Source organism: Culex pipiens, chromosome 2, assembly GCF_016801865.2.
Source record: "Culex pipiens pallens isolate TS chromosome 2, TS_CPP_V2, whole genome shotgun sequence".
NCBI lineage: Eukaryota > Metazoa > Arthropoda > Insecta > Diptera > Culicidae > Culex > Culex pipiens.
In genome coordinates this window covers 180339997-180360079 of record NC_068938.1, presented here as the reverse complement: position 1 = coordinate 180360079, position 20083 = coordinate 180339997, and the positions used below count along the sequence as shown (strand labels likewise).

The 20083-nt window shown below is 37.8% G+C and overlaps 3 protein-coding genes across 4 annotated transcripts in view; all 3 read right to left on the bottom strand.

Moving 5' to 3' along the window:
• LOC120420263 (neurogenic protein mastermind) overlaps positions 1 to 20083 on the bottom strand; it is a 232366-nt gene that overhangs the window by 108334 nt on the left and 103949 nt on the right. The gene's annotated exons all lie outside the window — the stretch shown is intronic.
• Positions 3024 to 5071, bottom strand: LOC120420265 (uncharacterized). Its single transcript, XM_039583265.2, has 2 exons — positions 3373 to 5071; positions 3024 to 3312 (listed from the first exon to the last, which is right to left on the bottom strand). Exons 1-2 carry the CDS (start codon positions 5054 to 5056, stop codon positions 3062 to 3064), a joined length of 1935 nt encoding a protein of 644 aa, XP_039439199.2. The 5' UTR covers positions 5057 to 5071; the 3' UTR covers positions 3024 to 3061.
• LOC120420276 (uncharacterized) lies at positions 3370 to 9062 on the bottom strand. The gene is made up of 2 exons (XM_039583277.2): positions 8402 to 9062; positions 3370 to 3544 (listed from the first exon to the last, which is right to left on the bottom strand). The coding sequence occupies exon 1, from the start codon at positions 9032 to 9034 to the stop codon at positions 8711 to 8713; it is 324 nt and encodes a 107-aa protein (XP_039439211.1). The 5' UTR covers positions 9035 to 9062; the 3' UTR covers positions 3370 to 3544; positions 8402 to 8710.

Genomic DNA, 20083 nt, shown 5'->3' with positions numbered 1-20083 from the left:
CATTTTAAAATGTTATTCTCGACTTTTTCGATGAAAATCAATATACGTATTTCGTCTACTACTTGCAGACTTTATCAGTGTTCTGTTCTCGACTGTCGAGAACAGAACACTGATGAAGTCTGCAAGCGGTCAGCCCTACTGCGTTGTGTTTACCGCAGAGAGGATTCTGTGAACGGATCACATTCCACAGAATCTACAGGGGAGGAAGGATGCGTGGACATACCGTACCAAACGCTCCGGATCAGTTAGGTGTGGTGTGTTAGTGTAAATTTGGCAGATAATTATATTTTTAGGGAGGAAGTGGAATTGGGCAAAATGGGATTAAGGAATGGGAAAGTGAGGAAGGGGTAGGAGGGCTATTGAACTTATAGTATAATAATATAAGGGAATATAATCATTTAGCAAATAATGATGGAAAGCTCTCACCAAGAATCAGCAAATCTTAAAATCTTCGAAGGACACAGCCAGTTTGTGTCCCAACCTGCAGCTCCTAAGTTCTTAGGAGCCGCCAATCCGGCCGCATCAAATCAGCCAAGATTTCCTCGTCATCTGCGCGATTGAGGCTCTATCCCAGGTCAGCGACGTCTTCCCGGGCATGCAGCAACGCAACGCGAATCTCGGATATCTCCACCATCTCCACCTTGTCCACTGCCACTCACAAGTTCGTCTAGAACTAGCCAATAGGAATTTGACGGAAATCCTCAGAGAACAAAAAAAAAGCGGAGCGAAAAATCAAACAAACCGGACGCGACCATAGCTTACTGCGATCCCCCCAGAGATACTTGACAGTTATATGAAGCAAAAAACATCATTATCTCGAATTCCATATTCTTTAAAGTGCTGAAATAGCGTTGATTTTATAGATTTCCTTTAAAAAAGTCGGAAACAACATTTAAAAATTGCTGTATCTCGAGAACTACATCAGCAAAGCTTCTGAAACATTGCCTAGAGATACTTGACAGTCATATGAAACAAAATTCATCATTATATTGAAATGCATATTCTTTAAAGTGCTGTAATTGAATTGATTTTATAGATTATCTTTGAAAAAGTCGGAAATAACATTTTAAAATGGCTTATCTCGAGAACTACATCAGCAAATTTTCCGAAACTTGGCCCAGAGATACTTCACAGTCATATGAAGCGAAAAACATCTTTATCTTGAATTGCATATTCTTTGAAATGCTAAAAAAGTATAGATTGTTTTGGTTTACTAATTGAAAATTGGATGTAACATCTTAAAAGGGCTGTATCTCGAAAACTACATCAGCGAATGTTTTAATTTTTGCACAGATTTGACCTATTGTGTAAGGAATCGATAGACCCCAAAATCTCGGATTGCATATTTTTTTTTCATAGTAACGGTATTTTGAGCAGTTTTTTCAGTATTTTTCCACCAGGTGGCGCAGGTCTCGCCTAATTTTGTTCAAATGTGAGATTTTTGTAGGAAATTCAATTCCCTACAACTTTGTCATTTTTTTTCAAAAAAGTATTTTCTTATGTACGTCTTATATACCTCTTATATACTTTCAAGTATATAAGCCGATTTCTTTAAATCGCATTGCTAACAACTCATTACGATCAACAAGGATCTTCTTGCACCCTTCGACAAAGTTGTAAGAAATTGAATTTCCTGCAAGAGTTTCTAAACAAGCTAATTGCAGTAAACGCAAAAATCAAAGCTTTAGCTAAAATTGTCATAAACCACTTTTTTCTGATATAACATTAATTAAATTTAAAGAAAGGGTTTTTTACAAAATTTAAAAGCAAGGTTGAAAACAAATTGAGAGCAAATCTTGTTTGCCTTTTAAAAAACATTCACATAATGTTACAGACATGACCAGTTTGACAAAGGTAACATTTTCATACTATTTTTGAAATTTCAAAAAATCAAAGACTCATAAAAATGCAAAAAAAAAAACGCTTAAAGATTCAGTAAAATGTAAAAGAATAGCCTCCATGCTACAAAAAAAACCATTCCCATTTATGCATCATTACCGGTTCGCCACCGGTGGAGGAATGCCACCCAACTGACTTGGGGACGCTTCTGTTGGTGCTCCTGCTGGAATGCCCTGCTGAACCAGGGCTCCAGGGGAGAGCGCGGGCTGGGGGCAGGAGCTCATGCGCACTTGTCCGAACGGATATTAACTTCTCTTTACCAGTCGAGTGTGAGAGATCACAAAAAAGAACCACAGCCAAACGGCCTGGTGTTGAAGCCTTCGAGTGACTTCAATTTCAAAATATTTTCAAATCATTGAAGAATTTTTTGAAAATATTGTTTTGTAGATCAACTCTCAACATTTTTTTAAATTTAAATAATTGAATTTAACAATCCTATTCCAGTGACAAGCACACAACTCTATGCGGCGGCAAAGAGTGCGAGGAAGTGACGACCCCATTTTTGCGCTCTCTCACTCCCTCACAAACTCACTCTCTCACTCACACTACGCTCGGCAAGACAAATGGTGCGCCGTGTTTTAGTTCACACTTTACGTGACTTCATTTCGGAAATGAGATGACCGTCCACCACATTGCCCTTCCTCTCTCTCTCTACTCCAGATCTTTCGGGTGGCAATCAAACCGATTGCCCCGCGGATTTTATGGTCCATCTCCGTGGCGATGGTTCTGGTGCGATAACGTGCCCAGGGGAAACAGAACTGAGCCGTTTTGAAAGTTTGTGGGTTCATGTTAACTTTCGACGGATTTATCAATTTGATGTTGGAAATTAATTTTTTGAGAAAATTATAAAAGTTGGCAACACTGATCAAAAAATGAAAATTAGTGTTTTTGTTTCAATATTTTTGATAACAGTTAATTTTAAACATTAAAAATAGCTGATGATGGCAACACTGCTGTCATAATGACGATTAGCAATATTTTAAATTACCAGTCAGGATTTGGCATTGCGTTGACATGATCAAAAATCAAATTCAAATTATCTATTTTCTGTGTTTTTTTTTAATTTCATAATTAAATTTTTAAGAGAAAAAAAAACAAAGAATTGATGGCAACACTGACTCAAATGAAGTTGTTCAAAATAATCATTTTATTACACTCTAAACTACTCTTCATCAGCATCATCGGACGCCTTCACCACTTCCGGCTTTCCCTTCTTGGGCGCCCTCGTGCCCGTCGGCGGATCCCGCCCGTGCAGGATCTTGCCCCAGTCGGTCGTCCCGTCCGGCTTGGTCGGGAGCGCCTTTTCCGGCTCGTTCGGATCCTTCCCGAGCAGCTGCTCCAGCTCGCTGAGCTGGACCAGGATGCCGGGCGTGTTCAGGTCGATCTCGTCCGCGAGGTTTTCCGGGATTTTACCTAAATTTGGAAGAAAAAAGGTCGATGACCTTGGGTTGTTTATTACCATGCCGAACCTACCATCCTCAGCGGCCTTGTCGATGATCTTCAACATGCTGGCGATCTTGGAGCGGGTATCCTGAACCAACTCCTGCAGCTTCTCGTCTTTGCCTTTAGGAGGAGGTTGCGTTGGGGGTAGCCTCGTGGTTAGGCCGAGCTTCTGCTGGTACGATCGTAACGCCTTCGTTACGGCCTGAAGAAGTTTTTTACGGAATGAATTACTGAGAAAAGGTCTTGCGTCAGATGGAAGAACTGGAACGTCTTGGGCGGTAGGAAGGTTGCTGGGAGTGACTTCAAATTCTACCGTTTCGGACAGTTCGGTGGTAACCTCAAGCACTGCAGGTTCTTTAGAGTTGATCGGTGCTGGAACTTCCGGAACCTCGTACTGATTATCTGGAACAGTCGCAAGCGGAAGCTGCTCGATACCCTTAGGAATATCATACTCATAAGCTGCTGAAGCAGCTGGCGATTCAGCTTTAAGTTTCTCTGAAGATACTTCAGTCTTGACCAGACCTTCGTCCACATGATCAGGCTTGTTGGGAATCTCGATCACTACACTATGCGGAGTAACTACTATTTCAGCTTCTTCCGGCTTATCAGTAACCACGATCTCTACACTATGATGTTCGGAACTCTCCACTTTCTTTCCTTCGTCAACATGATCCGGCTTTTCAGGGATGACGATCTCAACGCCATTGGGTTTAACAGTTACTTCAAGTTCAGACGGGTTTTGCTCATCCGGCTTCACGATCTCCACCCCATCCGGTTTGACGATCACTTCCAGATCTTGCTTGGGACCCTCATCGACACGATCAGGTTTGTCCGGGATCGTGATCTCCACGTCGGATTCGCTTTGCTCAGGAAGTCGAACTCCCAGCTGTTGCATGATCGCCGCAACGTCCGGATTGTCGCGAAGCAGCTTCAGACGACCCGCGGGAAGACTCCGGAGGAGAGCTTCAATTTTTTCGATCTTGCTGGCGATCTCCGGGCGCCACGAAGTGATCTGCCGTAGGAGATCTTCGGGCGCTACGTTGATCGCGTCGACGATGTGGTGGAGCGCATTCAGCAGGTGTTGCTTCACGGTGATTGACTTGTAAGGACCTGGAGGTCCATAGCTTTCTGGAAGCGAGTTTCGACCAGTTGAAGGCAGAACAGCTGGTGGAGGTCCATAGCTTACTGGAAGCATGTTTTGAGCAGGTAGAGGTGCTCCATACTCCTGCCTGGGAGCCACTGGAGGACGTCCATAGCGGGTCCGAGATTCCGAAGGTTTCGGTGGTCCATAGCTTATTGGTACTCTCGACTGCTGATATGGAACCGCTGGTGGAGGTCCGTACCGGATTGGTAGAAACGGATTCCTGGAACTCGTCGGAGCACCATATTCTATCCTAGGTAAAGGAGCTCCATATTTCTGGGTAGGAATCGCTGGTGGCGGTCCATAACTAATTGGTAGAAACGATGGAGCAGGTCGGTAGAAGGGTAGAGGAGCTCCATATTGCTGGGAAGGACGACTCCAAGCAGGTGGCCCGTATTCTTGAGCTTTTCCGGGTACTGCCTCTGTGGAGTTCGAGGACCCCGGTTCCCCAACGCCAAGATTCTTCAACATTCTGAGCAGTGAACTCAGTGTTTTGGATCGGGAAGGTTTCTCCGATAGTCCACATGACGCGTGCAGTGCTACGAGTACTAAAAGCCACCAATGATTGGCCATGTTGGATTACGTTTGCTGTCCGGTTTGGGACTATTCGTGCACTTTATATCGTTCAGGGTAATTGGTGGTAAATGGGCGTTGGGAAATTGATTGGCTCCGTGAAATGTGGGATGACTAATCGGGGTAGCGATAAGGACTTCAAACGATTCTTAGTAGTTGCTCATTAAAGCGTAATATTCGAGGTAATGAATTCGTATTTAGCAAACGAAACGAAGATCATGCTTTTTCAAATGAGATATTTTGAGTAGTTAACTCGTATTCAGAGATTTTGCACTTGTTTCAATCTTCCAAAATTGCCTGTAAGATCCAAGCTATTAGATTATAATTCAATTTACACTTATCTTCTCAATTAGACTAAATGTATTATTGATGATTCGGTGGCGTATATTTGCTATTTCTAGAATCTCGAGACAATAAGTCAGAATTCTTCTCCGAATTATCGGATACTAAATCCTGCATCATGGTCGACGAGATTCAGACATGGAGTTCGTACTACTGGTGGCTTTTTTGGAGGATTCCTTTGGTATCCGAATGTAGGGAAAAAACTGTGGATTTGATCAAAAATCCATCTCCGTTTACCAGATACCTAACCCATGTTTTTGATCGTTGAGTCCTTGTTCCAGACATCGATTTGATTTTGTAAATCGTTTTTCAGAAGGATTCCTTGAGTAGCCAAGCGTATGCTCAAGGATTGTGGATTTAGTTATCAAAGGAAGAAGTTAGAATCCATCTCTGGTTTTCCGGATACTAAAACATCGATCATGAATTTTCAAAATTTTATCTAACTTGTGTTATGAATCCCCTAAGGACTTTATCAGTAAAGGTTGCCCCAAAACTTTCAAATGAGTGGATAAGTTAGAATCCATCTCCTTATGTCCAGATACCAACCGTCATCATGATCAAGATATTCAGATTCAAGATTCTCCAATGGTTTTCTTTAGATTCAACGAGTGCGGACAAGATTGTAAATTTTTAAGGATAATTTAGAATCCATCTCCGAATGTCTGTTTACTTTAACTTTGATACTAAATCCTTTATCAAAAATTCTATCGATTCAAGACTTGCATATGGAACCACACGGAGATTTCCCCATGGAAATCAAGGGACAAAAATTGTCTCATAACATCAATGTGAGGGGATAATAAAGAATCCATCTCTTCTCCAAATACTTATCATCAAAAATTTATAGACTCCAAGGAAGGATGCTGTACTGCAATTCAATTTTCCAATGGTTTTCTTCAGTTTACAAGAGAAGGGACAAGGATTGTGTAATTGTGATTTAGAAGAAGAGGATGAGTCTGAATCCATCTCCACAGTTCTAGAGAATCAATTCTTTAATGCGATTAATTTTTCAAGAATTCGGACTTGAATTTTCCTGTGGCTAGTCTGATGAGGACAGTTTAGGGACACGGATTGTGGATTCCTCTATGAGAATATTACTAAGAATCCATCTCCATTTTTTCAAATCAAGATGATTATTCAAAACTTGGACTTTCAACTAATGGTGGCTTTTCCAAAGGATTTTTTTGATATTCAAATTTTCCCATAAATTCCACATGAGGATTAATGAATCCATCCCATGTTTCCTTATACTAAACCCTTTATCTCGAGCAAATTCTTTAGTTTCCAGACATAAATTTGCAGATGGCTTTTCCATTTTTTTAGTTTCCAAGTTTAAGGACATGGGTTGTAAAATTTCGTTCACAAAGTTAATTAAGAACCCATCTCCATTTTTTCAGAATCAAAACCCTTAATCACCTCATGATTGTCGAAATGGAACTGCAGGTGGATTTTCGAAAGATTCCTTTGGTGTTCATGTTATAAAACATGGATTGTCCCAAAACATTCAAACGAGAATAAGTTAGAATCCACCTACGAACTTTCTGATACTAGCCTCGTAGTTGCGGTCAAATTCGAACTCCAGACACATAGTAAATGTCGCAGTTAGCTTTCGAATACTGGATTTTTGGAGTATCTCAAATTGGGAAAAGTTCTATTAACTTTCATATTAGAAGAATCCATCTCCGTGTTTCCGGATACTTAATCTTTGCATGCGAGCGATTCCTTGAGATCCCAGTATTTGGGTTGGTACTGAAAGTGTCTTTTCCAAGGGATATTAGAAGTACCAGTTTAAGAAAAAGTATTGAACATTTATTTATGAGCAAAATAGTATGAATCCACCTCCGTACTTCTAGTCACAAAGTCCTAGAACACGATTGATGACTCAAGATTACTGACTGTCGCTGTTGGCTTTTCAGTGGATTCCAGGAGTCCCCCATAGTGGAGAAAGTTGTGAATCTTCATATTAGAAGGAATCCATCTCCATATTCCAGATACATGATCTTTGCATGCGATCGATTGTTCCAGACTGGTCCTCGGATTGGGGTACTGTAAATTGCACTTTCAATGGAAAAGAAAATTGGTTGAAAAATTTCCCATGCAAGAGGGGTTTAGAATCCATCCCTGTACTTCTGAAAACTAAGTCTGAAAACATTATTAATGTGCCGTAATTTCTGACTTGGAGAGTTGGTCTTCGAATGGTCTCAAATTGAAAACAAGGACCGTGAAGTTCTAAATGAAGCTGAATCCATCTCCGAAATTCCATAAACTTAATCTTGGCATGCGATCGATTGCTTAAGATTCCAGTCTTTGGGTTGGTACTGTAAATGGCTTTCAAAATGGATGTTAAACTAGTTTTAGAAAATTTGTATGAACTTCCAGATAAAAGGTTGAGTTAGAATCCATCTCCGTACTTCTGAAAACTTAATTCAAGAACACGAATAATGCCTCAAATTTTTTGACTTTTCGAGTTTCCCAGAGTGGTGAAATCTCCATATTTTCAGATACTTAATGTTTACATTCGATTGAATCCTGAAGATTCTCGACTTTGGGTTGGTACTGTAATTGGCTTTTCCAATGGATTCTTAAGCAGTGGATTCCTAACTAGTTTAAGACAATGAATTGAAAGAGTGGATGAGTAAGAATCCTTCTCCGTACTTGTAGATACTGAGTCCTTGAACACACTTGATGCTTCAAAATTTAAGACTTATAGATTAAACTGCAGGTAGCTTTCCAATTGATTCCTTGAGTATCCAAATGATTTGCTATATGAAAAAATAAGCAGGGCTCCATCTCGGTATTTCCAGTTACTAAATCCTCGACCATGATCATGATTCTCCAGGTTCTAAATTTAGATTTGGTACAATACAGGTGGCTGTTGTAATATATTTCTTAAGTATCCCGAAATAAAACATCACTTCATTGAACAGGTTGACCTCAGCACTTGTTCCTTCCCAAATTGACGTTCCAATTCTTCACAACATACTTATACCGAAATATTCATACCTCATCAATCAATCTGTCCACGTTGGGACACATCTTCCGATAATCCTGATAACGAAGATCCGGAATCCTGATATTATATCTCTCACCCCTTGTTCGATCTCCGGACACTACCCCAACAACCACGACAACCAGCACAACCAAAAGCACGGACTTCATCCCGAATCACACTGAAAACCCCTGCGCCAGCTCACAACGCACCTATTTATGGACTATTCTTAACGACATACTTTCGAGATTAGCAGTTGTTCGCGCGCAACTAATGAAGCAAATCATTGGCCAGGGTGTCGACTCAAGCCGAATCAACTTTATTCAACAAGCTCCCATCCTGCTCACGACCAACGCCTTCTCCCCATCCTTCCGTGACAGTGCGGTACACTCCAGCAGCTGGCGGTTCCCGTACGTTTGGCCATCGCTGCCGCACACGGGCTGTTCCAGCACCGGAACGATACAGACGGTGTCGCGGATTGCGCGCTGCGATTGGAGGCTTAGCATCTCCAGCAGGCGGTACATCCGGGACAGCTGGTCGGCGACGTCCCGTTCCGAGAGATGGTGGAGGGTTGTGGTGGAGCAGTGGGGCAAGATGAGCAGCAGCAGTGTTGCCAGCGGAGCGATTGACAGATGGTGGGACGGCATTTTGGTGGGGAATGGTCACAAAAAGGTAGAATTGCACCTTTTAAGGTAGATTTGGAGAGTGCAATTAGCCATCAATTAGGGGGTTATTAGCAAAAAAGTGTAAATATTTTGGAGTTTTTAATTGGTTCATCACCCAAGTGTGAAAATTTGATGTTTACCCTAAAACTTACAGGACGCTAAGTGGAGGTTAGTTACCCTCCAGAAGTGGAATGCATCGAAACTCACCTGAAAGCAAAGAGAGAGAAAATGTGATTAGTTGAAAGCACTTTTGGTAAAAGGAAAATAGGTTGAGGGAATGTCACTATTGATTTAATGAGATTAGAAGAATAACATTGAAGGGAAAATCGAATTTCCCATTTTTTTGAAAGCAATTTGTGCAACCTTAACTTGCTTATCTTCGCAGTTTTACAGGATTCTTCATTATCAGTCAGCAAAGGAGAAAAGTGTGTCACTCAGAGATAATTATGAAGTCTCGGCTAACATTGCAAAAGAGCTCAAATTGTTTTAAAACAAGCCATTTGTTTTTGAAGCAATTTCCAATCATTCCATTTTAATTTGCTTCTCAACAAATGGTCAACACAATTTTCCTCTTTTTTCATTTGTTGATGCCACTGTACCATTATGGAGCCAGCGTGAGTTAAATGAGAAAAACTAAATGTTTCCACTAGTAGTTAAATGGAAAGCAATTTTAAGAGGAGCCCGAGCAAGAGGGAGCAGAGGAAAGAAACAACAACAACAAGAAAATGAAACAAGTGAAAAATCACAGGAGAGAGAGGGAGCACGCTGGCTGGTTAGAGTGACAAATAGCGCGGAGTAAATTGGTCAGCCTAACCCTTGATGAGTCAAAAGCTAAAAAAAACTAAAAGAAAACAAGAAATAATCACAAAAAATTAACACGCAGAACTTAACTTCTAAATAACGACCTTTTGAAATGTTAGTCTTGATTTTAAAAAAATTGAAATATTTTTTTTTAAAGGATCCAAACAATTCTGAAAAGTTGGCATTTGATGTCCCCTAAAACATTTTAGAAAAAAAAAATGTTTTTTTGCAAATCAAGTTTAAGTGACAAAAAGTGAAATATAAAAATCACCAAAATGTTAATTACAGTGCATCGTTTTTTCAGTGTAGTCCTTATCCAAACCTACAACTTTGCCGAAGACACTAAATCGATCAAAAAATTCCTTCAAAAGATACATATTTTCGAATTTTCATAAATCATTTTTGTATGGTCAGCTGCCAAATTTGTATGGAAAATTATATGAACAAAAAATGATGCAAAATGGCTTCTTTGGGAGTACCGAAGGCATCAAAAAAGTTTTAGCCGGATAAAAAAATACAAAAATTAGAATAAAAAAGAGACCAATTTCGTAGAGAAATGCTTTATAATCAAAATAATCTATCAAAATCTGTAAATTACTAAACCAAAATATTGTTTCCTTAATTAATACACAATATCTTTTTGAAAGTTACTACTTGAGCAGTTCTCTAGGATTTCGGTCATTCGATTTTTTTTGTATTTTTTAATCCGGCTGAAACTTTTTTGGTGCCTTCGGTATGCCCAAAGAAGCCATTTTGCATCATTAGTTTGTCCATATAATTTTCCATACAAATTTGGCAGCTGTCCATACAAAAATTATGTATGAAAATTCAAAAATCTGTATCTTTTGAAGGAATTTTTTGATCGATTTGGTGTCTTCGGCAAAGTTGTAGGTTTGGATAAGGACTACACTGAAAAAAAAAAATGGTACACGGTAAAAAAAAATTAATGATTTTTTTATTTAACTTTTTCTCACTAAAACTTGATTTGCAAAAAAACACTATTTTTGATTTTTTTTATTTTTTGATATGTTTTAGAGGACATAAAAAGCCAACTTATTAGAAATTTCCAGGTTGTGCAAAAAATCATTGACCGAGTTATGAATTTTTTAATCAATACTATTTTTTTAAAAAAATCGAAATTTTGGTCGCAAAAATTTGTCAACTTCATTTTTCGATGTAAAATTAAATTTGCAATCAAAAAGTACTTTAGTGACATTTTGATAAAGTGCACCGTTTTCCAGTTATAGCCATTTTTATGTAACTTTTTTCAAAATAGTCGCAGTTTTTCATTTTTTCAAATTAGTGCACATGTTTGCACATTTTTGAAAAAAATATTTTTGAATAGCTGAGAAAATTCTCTATATTTTGCTTTATCGGACTTTGTTGATACGACCCTTAGTTGCTGAGATATTGCAAAGCAAAGGTTTAAAAACAGAAAAATTGATGTTTTTTAAGTCTCACACAAACAGCCCACCATTTTTCAATGTCGATACCTCAGCAACTAATGGTCCGATTTTCAATGTTATATTATGAAACATTTGTGAAATTTTCCGATCTTTTCGAAAACAATATTTTCAAAATTTTCGTAATGAATATGGATGGAAATTTTATGTTTTGGGCATTGATTGACCAGTTGAATAGTTTTGGTTATTCCTTTGATTTTAATTTAGATTTTATTTTTGAGTTGAGGAGCAACATTGCGGATTTTATGTATTTAAAGTATTTAAAGTATTCAAAGTATTTAAATTATTTAAAGTATTTAAAGTATTTAAAGTATTTAAAGTATTTAAAGTATTTAAAGTATTTAAAGTATTTAAAGTATTTAAAGTATTTAAAGTATTTGAAGTATTTAATTTTTTTTTGAGTATTTAAGGTATTTAAAGTATTTAACTTGTGAGGAATATTGAGCTTAGTTTGCTATTCATCTACATTGAATATTTCTTATTCCTGATTTTCTGTTCTTCTTTTGCAATCCCTATCATCTGTCTCTTTTTTGTCATTGTGAGGGGATCATCGATCCATCCGCATCGACATACTATCTTTTCATTTTTCTGCCTTTCTACATATTTTTCACTGTCTTTTTCACACTTACTACCAGTCTTTGTGAGGGGATACTGAGCTCGATTTGCTCTCCATCCGCATTGACCTTTTCTCATCTATGATTTTCCTTTTCATCAGTAGTTAGAATCAAAGCCGGGGATCGGGGAGGGAGCATCAGGGCAGTGGACAGTATGCTGTAATGGCGGAGACTGGATGTGGATAGTGGAAGACCAGAACTACGTCACAAGGGGAAAATGGTTTAGTAATTGTACAATTCTTAAGGATTGTCTAATTACTACATCTATTGACCTCTGTCAGTCTCCAGCTGTCTGCCGCGCCCTTTTAGGCCCCCAACAGGGTGCGAGCCCTGTTTTTCAGCTTTGTCAGACTTTTTTCGGAGTTATTGGAGGTTACTGTCGGAAGGAGATTCTCTTCCCCTGAGGACACCGTGAGTGATTTTGCTTGTTCGCGTCCAACCACCCCCTTTTGGCCCTTCATACGGCAGTAATTTGAAGATGCTCCCTTTAAGTCTGAGCCACTGTAATTCTAGGCAACCGCTACATAGGTCATCCTTGTGGCCCTGTTGGTTATCAAATCAAATCAAATCAAATCAAATCTTTTCGAAAACAATATTTTCAAAATTTTCGTATCAAGACTAACACCTCAAAAAGGCCAAACATTCAATATTTCGCCCTTTTAAAATGTTAGTCTTGGTTTAAAATTTTTGAAAATATTGTTTTCGAAAAGATCGGAAAATTTCACAAATGTTTCATACAGTTACTTTGAAAATCGGACTATTAGTTGCTGAGATATCGACATTGAAAAATGGTGTGTTGTTTGGGTGGGACTTAAAAAACATCAATTTTCCTGTTTTTAAACCTTTGCATTGCAATATCTCAGCAACTAAAGGTCGTATCAACAAAGTCCGATGAAGCAAAATATAGAGAATTTTCTCAGCTTTTCAAAAATATTTTTTTCAAAAGTGGGCAAACATGTGCACTAATTTGAAAAAATGAAAAACTGCGACTATTTTGAAAAAAGTTACATAAAAATGGCTATAACTTGAAAACGGTGCTTTTTATCAAAATTTCACTAAAGTACTTCTTGATTGCAAATTCAATTTTACATCGAAAAATGAAGTTAAAAAATTTTTGCGACCAAAATTTCGATTTTTTGAAAAAATCAGCATTAATTAAAAAAATAATAACTCGGTCAATGATTTTTTGCACAACCTGGAAATTTCTAAAAAGTTGGCTTTTTATGTCCTCTAAAACATATCAAAAAATAAAAAAAATTAAAAATATTTTTTTAGTGTAGTCCGTATCCATACCTACAACTTTGCCCAAGACACCAAATCGATCAAAAAATTCCTTCAAAAGATACAGATTTTTGAATTTTCACATATCATTTTTGTATGGACAGCTGCCAAATTTGTATGGAAAGTTATATGGACAAACTAATGATGCAAATTGGCTTCTTTGGGCATACCGAAGGCACCAAAAAAGTTTCAGCCGGATTAAAAAATACAAAAATTAAAATTGAAGAAAAAAGACCGATTTCGTAGAGAAATTTCACTTATTTCATTAAGGTGACTTTAACCAAAATGTTTTTGAAGGAACTTAAAAACAGTAACATTACATACACTTTAACGCAAAAGCATACTTTAGATCATTACAGTGTAGAGTAAACAAATGTATTTTGGGAATTCAACTTGAAGTAAACTTCTTTAGATTACAAACTTGTCGTTATTTATATTTTCATTTTATTTTTTTTTTATGTTTATGCGAGTTTCTGTTAAATATTGATTTGGTATGATTTGTTAGACACTTCTCTTAACATAAATTTTTTAATCATTTTATTATATTTATTTTTACTTTATGAAATTAATGTTTTCGTTTCAGAAGAAACCATGAAATGGATTGAATTTTATTTAGATATATTTAACATTGGTTAGAGTGCCACTTCGAACATCAATTTATGTTTTCAAACAGTTACAGATATCATTGTTTGAATTTGACATTAATTTTTTTCTCTGTAGGATATTTAAAATAAAATAATGCTGCGATAAAATGTCACTTTCATGGGTTTTAACAATTCTCAAAATAAATATTCAATTCATAAGTAGAAACATTTCTTAAAATTATATAAAAATATTTTGATATAAATTCACGCAAAAAAAAATCTTGCCAAACAAGAAATTTCTTCTTCGGTTAGACAAATGGAAAAGCTTCTTTGAAGAATGGAAGAATGGACTTTTTTGTTATTTTTTTTTTGGAAATCTTTAACCTCAAAATAAAGATTCTTCAATATACTAAAAGCTTTCGGTACAATTTCACTTAACACACGGAAAGGGGATCGATCGCCAAACCAGCGACCGAATTTTGCTGGGTTGGTTTTGCTGATATCAGCGAAATTTTTCTCTAAACCAGCGAAATTTTTCGCTGAAAAAGGTGGCTGCGCGAAATCAAATCCAGCAACTTGGTTTCGCTGGTTTGTTATTTCCGAAACGGTTTCTTTTCCAGCGAAAGTTTTCGCTGGTTTGATACACATCCTTCCGACAGCCGTCATAAATGTTTGTTATTGTTCACGTTCGGAAGCGATTTGTGGCAATCGAATTGCTTTAGGGGTTTTTTCAAAACAAAAAAGCATGAAAAAGTTCTGCATCAAGTGTTCAGCATTAAAATACATACTCAACAGGTGAGGGTTCTTTTCAATGAAAAGAAGCACGTTTCCATAAAGTTCTCGCAGCAGAAAAATACGGTGCAGTGAAGCTGGAGATGTATTTGTACTGCTGCATAGATGAGTGCACAAATTGTCGCAGGTGGCAGCAAGAATCATAGGCGAGGAACTTGACCATGGCCGCGGAACAGTTTGTGCTGTGGCAAGTAAGTACAACCTGGTTTATTTTGGCATAGGCTTCTGCCGCCAAAACAAAAAAAAACAAACGTCGGTGATAAAAAACGCTGATCCAGTGCAAAAAAACACTGGTCCAGTGGAAACATTCGCTGAACCAGCGGATTTTTTGCCGGAACCAGTAGAATAATCTACTGGTTGATTTTGGTACGAGCTGCTGCCGCCGGAAAAAAACCCGGACGTCAGCGATAGAAAACGCTGATCCAGCGTAAAAGAACACTGGTCCTGTGAAGAAATCCGCTGGACCAGCGAATTGTTTCCCAAAACCAGTACAATAATCTCCTGGTTGATTTTGGTGCCCTGCGGCTTTTTCCAAACCAGCGAGAAAATTTTCTGATTCTAGCAAAACTGATCCCCCAAACAGCGACATTTTTCACCAAACCAGTGTTTTTTTTTCACTGGTTTGGTAGAATTTCATCGGTTTCCAAACCAGCGAAAAAAATTAGCGATTCTAGGTAATTTTTGTGCAGGCTGAGAAATTAGCGACATTTTTCGCTAGTTTTAGCGAACTTTATCGCGATTTGGCGATGGATCCCCTTTCCGTGCATTAAATCCTAGATTCCTGTTAGTTGCAATTCAAAAAGCAAAGCAATCCACTTTAACGACCCCCGGGTCTTTTGTGGGTTCTGTTGCAAGTTTCTGCTCATTTCTAGGCATCCGAAGGTTATGTGTGGTGAGTCACTCAAAACCTCTTTTACGCAAATGGACCGACGTTTTACTTCCCCATCCGATAGAAGGCCAGGAGGATAAGGCGGGAATCGAACCCGCGCCCCATAGCATCTTAGGGATCGGTAGCCGAAGCCGCTAACCACCGCGCCACGAAGCCCTCTGCATTTCAAGGCTAGCTTTAAAAGCTACACAAAGCACGTTTAATTTTCTTGCAAAATGAGAGAAACTGCTAGATTTTTTAATTTATTAAGGTTTATTAGAGAACTCGAAAAAAAAAGATAATTTTGACTTTCTTTTCTCTCAAGTCCCTACTTCCAAAAAAGCCGTTTTGTGTTGATGTTCCAAATATTTGATTTTATCCCTAATCCTTGTTTTTAAACTTATAAACGAAATCGAATTTAATTTAAATTTATTTATCAGTTGCAAACCATATATTTTTACACAAAAGTACATGTATGATGTCTGCTTTGTCATTCAATACAGAGCAAAATTGCATCATCAAAGTATTTGCCCAAGCTTTTGATTGGCTTACTCTGCAGCTTTCAAAGTTTAGGGTCTCCAAAACTTAATATTAAAGCACCCACAATTGCTGACACTAAGCTTTTTCATGGAATCAGCCCCAAAGCCCCACACAGTGTTTTTTTTCACTCTCACACCCCGCGCCAAGACGACGACGACGGCAACCAAGTAAAAGTTTCCTCCGAAAGCGACACCCGACCAGGGCAGCAGGAATTGTCGGGGCTTCGGCTGATTGTTCGTTTTGTGTGTTGGCTCGAAAGCCTCGGAATTCCCACACACCTACCCTGCTTGTCGTCTTGTTCATTTGTTTAGTTTTGTGCACTGTGAAAAAGGTTTCGATGATTAATTGTGTTCTACTAAATAATAAAAATTTCATGAGAATTTTGTTTCAACATTTTGTTTAGCAAAAATATTTAAGTTTTCATTTAAATACTAATTAAAATTAATTTAATTAATATTCATTTACATCAAATAGCAAAAATCAGATTTATTTCTGTGCAAACCACGAATCCGGTGGAGCTTCGTGTGGAAGCGCCACTCTCTTGCTCGGTGGGTTCGTCGTGTGCCCACTCGTGCCAGCAGCCCAGAGTTCTTTGAGAGTCGCGCGCGCGAAAACTAAACACAAACACACGAGAGCTCATTACACACGAGATTAGTAGCAGCAGTAGAAAAGCTTATCGGCACCGGCAGCAGCAGCGCGAGCCTCCCTCGCCAAACAAAATGAGAGGGAGCAAGAGAGTGGGAGAGAAACGGAACCGATCAAACGAACACGGTGCCAACCGAAGCCGAATAAGAAGGTGCTCAAAAGCATCTCATCTCGGAAAGCATTGCATTGTGTGTGATTCGTGAAAGTGCTGAATGAAAAAGCTTGGCTAGGCAAAACAGAGCTACCAGGAGGTGGTTTGAGATGACCTCCTGCGAGAGTAGGTGGAGGGGAAAGGGGAGAAGCAAGGGGGGCGGGAGCTTCCAAAGCTGTCCCCGGAAAGTGTGGTCATAAGAAGAAATGGGCCTTACTTGATGGAGTAAAAGTAAGCTCTAGCACAGGGGTGCCCAACCTTTTGGCCCTGCGGGCCAGTTCTGATTTTTCTAAAACAGTGGCGGGCCGGATCTAATATTTGATAAAAGTTGAAAAAGTAACAGTATTTTTTTTATGATTGGGTTCTTTTAAAGTAAATAAATAAAAGAAATAGTATTGCTATATTAATATTTCTTGATTTTAGGAATTAAAAACAAAGATAACTTTCAAAATGTGTTTATTTGACTTATTTTAATTTTCGTTTGTTTGAAATTGTATAGTTATTGTATTTGACGATTGCAATTAATATTCAAATTTCAATGGTCGTTGCAAAAAAAAAAATATTCAAACGAAATTTGGATATTCGATCCTTTACAAAAAAATTACTTTTTGCATTGTTGTGCACCTATATTTAAACATTTTAGGAAAATACTTTAAAATGATTTAAAATACACACACACACAATTTCAATGTTTAAAAAATACATATCAAATCATTTTCATTTCGTTATTTTTCGAAATTCAAAGTTTCTGAAAATAAATATTTTTTGCTCCCTAATTTCTAATTTCTTGACTTATTTTGAGACATTTTTTGTTATTTTTAATATATTTGCAGCGATCAGTATGAATGGTTTGCTTTTTTACGCTTTTTCATTAAAAAAAGACTTTGTCACTGAAAATTTGTTCTGGAAAAATTAGTTTTTGCTTACTTATTTATTTAAAAAAAATGCTTACTTACTGCTTACTTATTTATTTAAAAAAAACAGAAAAAAATTTAAATGTGAAGTACACAGTTGAACAACTCAAAGAAATTTATACTTAGTGTCATTTTGTTCATTTTTAGCCAACAATCCAGGTTCTTTTCTCATAAATTTCACAATTTTATAAGATCGATAATTTTGTTTTCTTGCACCATTGAATAAAATCAGCAGGTTTATAATATAACAACATTCTTCACATTTGAATTTATTGATAGAAATTATAAGAATTCAATTCAAACATGAAGAATGTTGTTATAAAATGTTAAAATTTGATCTCAATCTTTTTTTTTTTAATTCAAGCAATCAATTTATTAATTAAATATTTCATGAACAGCCTCGAGGGCCGGTCATAGAACTATTTTGAAAAGCTGTCGCGGGCCGGATGAAACGGCTTCACGGGCCGGACGTTGGGCAGGCCTGCTCTAGCAAATTTGAACCCGGAGAAGGCTTTTTCAGTTTTTCAAAATTAAAGCTTGTTGGGACTTTGTTGCTGTTTTTTAAACAATGAAAAATGCATTTTCCTATTTGTGTTTTATTTTTATTTTTCCCGTGTTCAGGAGGTCATTTTGAGCAACTTGAGCATGAGCATGAGCATGGTTGACTGCCAATGAGCTGCTACTCCGTTATTGACAGATCAGCTGAAGTTAAACAATGAATCAAAAATGATCAGTGGGAGCCAACCATCCGTTCACTGTTTAACCTCTGAAGATCCCTACTTTATTAGTCAATACCGGCGCCCTCCCAAGAAGCCTGCAGTTCAACGAAAGGGAGGAATGTTAGTCCGATAGTTCGACGTCGTCGTGCTATCTTGTCGCACCCGCCATTTTGACGTTCCGAGAAAAACGCGTTTTAATGTTTGACCTTGAATATTCAAAAACGAGAGCACGCAATGTAAACAATAACAAACACGTTTTGTTTGGCTCACCATTCTGTGCATTGTCCCAAAGTTTGGTTGAAGTTGGTTGCTGGAGTCCCGAGTTATAATTACAAATGTTTACGGTAGTCTAGCTTGTACGTGCGACAAACGCATCCTGACTTTCCTGGCCTGAAATCCCTTTGGCCTTTTGTCGCACTTACATCAATTTTCATGGAGTGACAAGATAGCACGACAAGATTGAAACTACTTTCATATGTAAAGTGACAAAAATGCACGGAGTTTTTTTCGGTTTTTGTTGAATATCTCAGGATTGAAATCTAATTTTGGGGATCTGTGAAGGTCAAAAGGTGAGGCATTGTGAGCTGCACAAAATGGCGTTCTTAACTCAATTTGGCCCAAAATGCACGTACGACAAGTTAGCACGATGGCGACGAGTTGAAGTTGCAGACTCATCAAGCACACAGTTTTTCGCTATATACTTGTTGATACCGCTTGAGACCGTTGAATCCACAGCATCTCCTTCAAGCATCACGTGATTATTATTTTTTTGGTTAGTAGGATAAGGTATTGGCTTTTCGATGCCTCTCGAGCTACGATGCTATGGAGAGGACTTTCATAACAGACCTGTCGGCGAGCCTTCCGAGCAACGATGCTATGGGAAGGTCTTTTTGGTTAACACACAAAGTCACTCACACACAATTATTTCACTCCACTATTAATTAATCCAAAATGTCAGTGCGTCTTTCGATCATTATATAGAAATGGCTTTTTCACCATAAAAAATAACACCTTATTCAAAAAACTATACACAATTTACCCGACGCCGTGCCTTCCGATCAACGATGATATAGGAAGGGCTTTGAAAATCACAAAACAATTAATTAAGATCACCAAAAACAATCACAAAAAACACCAATTACTCAACGAAAATTACGCTTAAGACACAAATAATTCAGTACGTCATGCTATTATTCGATTACCACAATCACTCACCCCATACGAACAGCGACACAAAAGCACACAAAAAAATTAACCTGCATAATCACGACTTCGCGTCCCCCACTCGAACAGCGACACAAAAGAGACGGAAAATAACACGAAAAAACAGGACTGCGCGTCCACACAGGCACCGCACTACTGATCAGGTCATTTTGAGCAACTTTTGTACTACGAAAAACTTTACTTCTCTTTTTTCTTTTTTGTTTCATTTTTGATATTTTTATTTGCATTTAACTTTATTTTTGGTAGTAATTGGCCTATTCTACCACCTCCTATCATTAAATACTGCCTATCTAATTTTTTCATATTTTTACAGTCACTTTTTCGATTTTTTGCATATTTTCTGCTATAAAATGGCATTAGTATCATTTAAATTGTAAAAAAAATGCGTAGAGGCATATTCTGGGACACTAGAAAAAATACTGCATACTTCTTTTT

Coding starts and splice junctions, on each gene's coding strand:
- LOC120420265 (XM_039583265.2), bottom strand. CDS start 5,056: ATGGCCAATCATTGGTGGCTTTTAGTACTCGTAGCACTGCACGCGTCA. Junction 3,313..3,372: donor CGACAAGGCCGCTGAGGATG/GTAGGTTCGGCA, acceptor TTCCAAATTTAG/GTAAAATCCCGGAAAACCTC.
- LOC120420276 (XM_039583277.2), bottom strand. CDS start 9,034: ATGCCGTCCCACCATCTGTCAATCGCTCCGCTGGCAACACTGCTGCTG.